The sequence below is a fragment of the Dryas octopetala genome, chromosome 4 (assembly GCF_963921425.1).
Source record: "Dryas octopetala chromosome 4, drDryOcto1.1, whole genome shotgun sequence".
NCBI classification, from domain to species: domain Eukaryota; kingdom Viridiplantae; phylum Streptophyta; class Magnoliopsida; order Rosales; family Rosaceae; genus Dryas; species Dryas octopetala.
In genome coordinates, this window is record NC_141369.1 from 12,768,524 (window position 1) to 12,775,236 (window position 6,713).

A 6,713-nucleotide genomic window follows, 5' to 3' on the forward strand; every position below is an offset into this window, starting at 1 on the left:
TAGTTGGTACAATAATTATCACACGATGTGATTAGTTAATGTAGTTAAAAAATTGTGACTTATCTAACCTTAGTTTAAGGTAGTGTTTACTTTGCGTACGAATTAACCTAATAGGAGTGCAGAATTACTTTTTGGGAGTGTCAATAGTGCCTCCCTAACTTTATAGTAAGTTATATATAATGGCGACTAAATCATTGTATTTATGTTTTCAAAAAAGTTAATTGATATATGTACCAATAACATATTTTTTATTCTCAACGTTTTCAATTCTGAAATAGGAATATTCAATTCCATAGATTTCTAAGCTGGAATCCTACTTCAAAGAATGTGTATGAGATTTACAAAGTTTCATTGTGCCTAGACAAGCAAATACTACCTAATCGATATTGTGGAAAGAAATCGTTGTTAATTGCTATGAAAAAACATTAGGTTATCATATTGTAAATTAAATTTGGATCATCCATTAAGTTCTTTACTGATATATGATTTAGATTCAATTTGATATGTTTATAACGTTGTTATGTTATCATACTATTTATGAATAGAATATCATCCACTGTTAATTACGAAAAGAAAATGCCTTGGGAACAATAATTAGTGCTCTATAGGACATTAAAGAGGCGACAAATAGTACTGGTCCAAGGCCTCCATATTTGCACAAAATCACCCATATCCCATCACACACGACTAGCTACACGAGTACTCTCATAGGACAAGCATTGATGACAAAAACAGAAGACCTCAGCAGCCTCAGCTAAAAATTCATGCATACAACATGCATATAATTTTAGTAACTGGAGGCCTTGCTTGCTGCTTGACAATTCCAACAATACCAAAATAGCAGGTCATGTGGGAATGACCTATTAGAGTGAATGAAAGGTAACAAATTGGGGGTGTTAATATATTGGTGATATCACCCTCTCTAAAACAAAGGAGTTAATGGTCAAATTGGTATATACAAGTATACAACACGTAGTTAATTAATTAGCTACTACTACTACTACTACAGCCTACAAGGCCACGAGAATAAGAGAGTGAGAAGATATTGAGGGCATGGGCATGAAAATTACATCAAACATGGGTTTGTGTCTTCACCTTGCATTGTGGCATATGGGTAGGTTTCCTATGTTTAGAAACTGTACATGTGATGTAAGCCACGTACCATGTCCACTAACTACTACAATAAATACAAAAAACTCATGTACCCCACTAGACATGCATGATCTATACAACATGTACTAGAGACACATATAGATTATACTTGTTTTATAATTAACGAATTTTGTTTCAATTTTCTATTTTATTCAATTTTATTCAAATTTTCAAATGATTATATAGAGTTATATAAATAAATAGTAGGATGGTCACATATCATATAAAAATTAATCGTACATACTTGTTGTGAGAAAAAAAAAATCACATACAATAATGTTATATGTTGTTGTATGTAAAAAGAAATAAAGAACAAAAACGCTGAGATTCTACCAATTTTTTTGTTTTTTGTTATTTTGCTTTTTAGATTTTATCAATTAAATATGCTAGTTAGCAATTTGAACAAGCTTCTGAGTTCTTAAAGGGGTTATGATTATCTTTTACAAACTATCATATTCATCACTCCAATGAAAGTTAACAAATAATCAAGTAGCAAAAATTCAAAAAATAACAAATTTTAAAAAAATGATATAAACGATGTAGTAAATTAGTAATGTGTCTTTAATATATAGAAATGAAAATGGGGGAACTTGTGTAGTTATGGTCCTCTATTGGGTTAATTAATTTTGATGATCATCAACTAAGAACCTATACCCTTCTTACAAGCATTTATAAATAATAAAGCTAAACAGGAACAGAAAGAATAGAAAAGGGAAGGGTCCAAAAGCCCTCAAGTGGGCCCCATTGCTCCAAAGGCCGCCAAAAAAGCGCTTATATAAATCCCCTTTGCCTTCCCACTACAGTCACACCTCCTCTTGGGCTACTCAATCACTCACTCACACAAAGCAAACCACTTTGGGGTCCCTTGAAACTTTCGAAACGTTTCTCTTTGCAGCACCACCACAACCACCACCATGGCCAGATCCCAACAGCGGTATCGAGGCGTCCGACAGAGGCATTGGGGCTCTTGGGTCTCCGAGATTCGCCACCCTCTATTGTAAATCCCACTCCCGAACCGTTCCCTCTTCTTTTCTTTCGAAACGTTTCTTCTGAAAAATTTCATCAACATCAACTTTTTTACCAAATTATGCATTTTTATTTTTTACTTATTTTGGGCATGTTTTGAAATTGTTTTTAGGGATGCTTGAAAATAGTCAAAAACATTTTTTTATCATATTTTAATAGGGATGCTTTTTTAGAAAACAGTGTACAGTACTTGACCTTTTAGTAAAAAAAATTTATATGTTTTTAACCAAATTAAGCGCGACGCTATTAAGTAAAAAAACTTTTTATAAAAGCATTGACAAACAGGTTTGGACATGTCTCTAGAGTAATGATGTAATGCCATTTGAACAATTATTCCAATAGAATTACGTTTTTTTTTTTTTTTTCCTATGCTTCTGTTTCTTAATTAATAATTAATTTGAATCAAGTCTGAACAAGAAACGCGTTTCGTTTTGCGTTTTTTTGGAGCACAGGAAGACAAGAATTTGGCTAGGCACGTTCGAAACGGCAGAGGACGCAGCGAGAGCATACGACGAAGCGGCGAGGCTGATGTGCGGCCCAAAGGCGCGCACCAACTTCCCATACAACCCCAACGACCCCATCCCACATAACTCTTCCAAGCTTCTCTCAGCAGCTTTGATAGCAAAGCTTCACAAATGCAACATGGCCTCTCTTCAAATGACCAAAAAACCACCGGTGCTTTCAAAGGAGGAGCCATCACAAGATCAACTACTGCTTCACTACATGCCGCCACCAGCAGCCCCTTCCGCCGCCTGCATTGCCGGAAACGGCGGCGTTTCGGGGTTCGAATGGCCCGGGACCAGCTGGGTTGGGAGTCCTCAGCAGCAACAACAGCAGCAGCAGCAGCAGGAGTTTATTAAACCACTTGAGGATGATGATATAGAGGAGATGATAGAAGAGCTGCTTGATTATGGGTACATTGAGCTTTGTCCTGGGGTTCCAACATAGGCATATATATTAATATTATAGTACTACATAATTAATACAGCTAGCTATAGCAATTTGCATCTTCTATGTGAAATTGCAAACTTTTTGTATTAGCTATATATCTAATAAATTAGTTAGATGAGTTTTAACGTTGGTACCTATAAACTAGTATATGTATGCAAACTTATGAAAGAAGAATAAATGAAATTATATGCAGCTATAGCACACACGTACTCTCATGTTTTTAAAAATTAATCAATAGAACTTAATGTTTTTTGTTTTTCTCTCTATTTGTTTTATCTGGTTAAAGGGAATTAAACGAGAAGAGAAATATTATTAGACTAATAATTAATTAATCTCTTTAAAGGTAATTGTATTCACATGTTAAATACAGATTATTGGTCTCTCTTTTTTCTTGTTGCTATTGATTAATTTTGAAGAACCAAAATTTCAGTGGTGAGCATTTATTCACACATTCTAACATTTAACGTCAGATCGAGTTTGAATCAGTTTTCTTTTTCTTTGGATTTATTTGTAAAAAAAAAAAAAAAAAAAAAAAAAAAATTCTTCAAAGCCAAATTAAGCAATAATAATATTGGAACTTGGTGGAGTCTTGTGCATGTGGAAATGAAACCTTTAATTTCTTTTAAATGGTATAAATTACTTTCACTAAATTGGATGTGAGAAAGCATATAATTCCCTGATCTGGACAACCCAAACGAAAAGATATGGAAAGTGAAGAAGAAGAAGAAAAAAAGACTACAAAATTGAAAGTATAAAGCATGATATAGAAATTTGGTGTTCATTATCCAATGGACAAGACATTGTGGAAAGCTTTTTGTCTGGCCTCTACGTACTCCCTGGTCATATTATAAGTTTCAACATGAATCACAAAACAGAATATAAACATGGGTCACAATAGATTATATTATATAGTAAGAAATTAAAACCTTTGGTAAATTGCCCATCCATATATAATCCAGCAAAAAACTAGCACACCCAATTTGGGAATTATTGTCTAGTACTCTCAAAGTCATTATTGAATGGAATATTTGTAATATGGGAATCGATGTCTAGACTCAAAGGCCAGTACGTGTTGTTATTATTATTTTTTGTTAGTATGAGCAAAGTTTTTGGTGCAGCACCTATCATACACTTTGAGCTAGATTTCATTATTGAGCCACAATTGCACGAATGACAATATAAAGTCTTTGCCACAATGGGTTGTCATGTGATTCTCCAAAATTATACCCATTGGGTTTTCTGCATGTGTATGAAGCAGACAACAACTACCATTCAGTCAATTTTTGTGGCAACAGTGACGTGCAATTATGTTATTGTCCCATTATGGAGTGTGTGTAACACAGTCTGTGTGTGTGTATAGGCCGGTTTCTCCAAGAAATGTGCGCACTGATCAGATGCAGCCAAATCATATGAACAATTGCATACTAGCTCGGAGCCTTTTTTGATATTTGATGATTGATTCCCTCTCTCCTGCAGAAACATTCTCATTGTTTTCTCACTTGCTTTTTCTAACCTGATAATAGATTAGACAGCTTTGTTATCCTTCCAGCTTAGATCCACTGATTTCTAAAAGCCTCACTTTTGACCCACATTAAAAAAGAATAAAAAAAAAACAAAACAAAATAAATGAGACCCTTACATGTTAGAGATTTCTAAAAAAATATATATATATGCAGGCTTCTTCTATTGAGGTATACCTCAACTTATTTATGTTGAGGTATACCATGTTAGGGCCCATACGAACCGTTTTGTGTTGATCTGAACCATTCATTTTTTACATCTCCATTGATAGATCATCCTTGCAAAAAATTAGCCAAATCGGAAATCATTTGTTTATCTAACTTTGATCAAATAAATGGACGAACCAAATATTTTTGATGAAACCGTCCATTTGTTTTATCAAAGTTAGATAGGCAAATGATTTCCGATTTGACTAATTTTTTGCAAGGATGATCTATCGATGAAGATGATCCTTGCGAACGGTTCGGATCGACACAAAACGACTCGTGTGAGCCCCAACAAGATCATACCTCAACATAAATAAGTTGAGGTATACCTCAATAGAAGAAGCCTCTATATATATGATTGATGTGCATATATTATTCAAATTGGTTGGTGGGTGCATTGCTTTAGAAAAAATAAGTTTGATTTAACAGTTGCAAATTTTGGGTATTCAGTTATATTCAATCGATGTATCTGTCCACCATGTGGCTGTTATGCCACTTCTTCACTTTGGATCAAATAGGTGTTTTGGCACCCATTGGAATCTATAAAAACTTTGAATTATATATATGTGAAAATCAATCTCTCTCTAACTCTTATTATTTATATATCATACAATTTCCTTGTTAGAAATTTCTCAGAGAATTTCAATTTTTGCTAATTAAACTCTATAATTTCAATCTTTGTTGTATCCTGGAAGTGTTTTGTCTAAAATTTATTAGCAAACTCTATCGAGTGGGGGCAATTATCACTTTAAGAAAAACGTTCTAACGTGCCTCAAAGTTCAATTTCTGTCTATTCTCGATTAATTTGGTACTAACATTACATTAATCAAATTTCTTGTTTTATATCTAACTATTACGAAGTGACTGATATGGTTATTGTGCGATAAATATTAAGCAGTGTATATAAGACACCTTTAATTAGTTTTTTTTGCTTAATTAACACGTATACCTTTAATTAATTTATGAGGCATATATATATATATATATAGTGTTAAAGATTCAATTTAATAGATGAAGTAAGCTTTCAGTGATCAATACTTAATTACTCTACTGTAATTAAGAGTTCAATTCTCGTTCTTCTATTTTTGAAAAAAAAAAAAAAGTATTAACTATTAACAATGAATAAATGAAGGTGATCGATGAGTGAAACTACCTGAAAGGACGATGCATGTCTAACATATCTAAAGTATGGTGGAATATTACAATTTAATATTTTACCTGGGAAAATTAATAAAACATACATTTTTTTCTTGCAAACCGGTTAAACAAAGTTTAGCCATGAATAATTGCAAGCATACATATAAAATTAAGGTGCACAAAAGCAAATGAGTATATATGATGATAATCATCCATTGGAAAGTGTTATTATTGCAATAATAATGCTCAACATGATTAATTTGCAATATATGATCTTCATAGAGATTTTAGCTTCATATTTTGAAGGTAGAGTGATGAGTAAAGAAAAGTGCTTTCGGACGCCCCTAACAGTCAAGATGGAAATGCATTTTGATCCGTTACTTTTGGAGTGTGGTTGTGGAACTCTTTCAAGCTAATAAACAAGGGTCATGCAGTTTCCAACAGTGTGGACCCACATGTCATTTTGTTTAAACTTTACCACGTCAAAGCCACGTAAAATTATGATTTGATTCCATCAGGCCAGATTATGCAATGCGATTAGAGAGATTTAATCTGTCAAACATTGGCTCTTATTGTCATAAAGACGTTTTCGATCAATATAGAATCTAGAAAAACCATGTACATGTACTTATGGGGTTTGGTTGTGAGAATGGAATGGCAATAGGATATAATAGATATAATGGCAAAGATAATAAAATTGAATATATTATTTAGTTGAAA

The 6,713-nt window shown here is 33.1% G+C and overlaps 1 protein-coding gene across 1 annotated transcript; it reads left to right on the forward strand.

Annotated features, from left to right (window-relative positions):
* Positions 1–2,066: 2,066 nt before the first annotated feature.
* On the forward strand, positions 2,067–3,198 carry LOC147286953 (ethylene-responsive transcription factor ERF003-like). The gene is made up of 2 exons (XM_086241116.1): positions 2,067–2,149; positions 2,631–3,198. The coding sequence occupies exons 1-2, from the start codon at positions 2,067–2,069 to the stop codon at positions 3,124–3,126; spliced, it is 579 nt and encodes a 192-aa protein (XP_086097242.1). The 3' UTR covers positions 3,127–3,198.
* Positions 3,199–6,713: the final 3,515 nt, after the last annotated feature.

Excerpts from the sequence above, each read along its gene's own strand:
- LOC147286953 (XM_086241116.1), top strand. The coding sequence starts at position 2,067 with ATGGCCAGATCCCAACAGCGGTATCGAGGCGTCCGACAGAGGCATTGG. Across the intron at positions 2,150-2,630 it reads GAGATTCGCCACCCTCTATT|GAAGACAAGAATTTGGCTAG; the intron begins GTAAATCCCACT and ends TTTGGAGCACAG.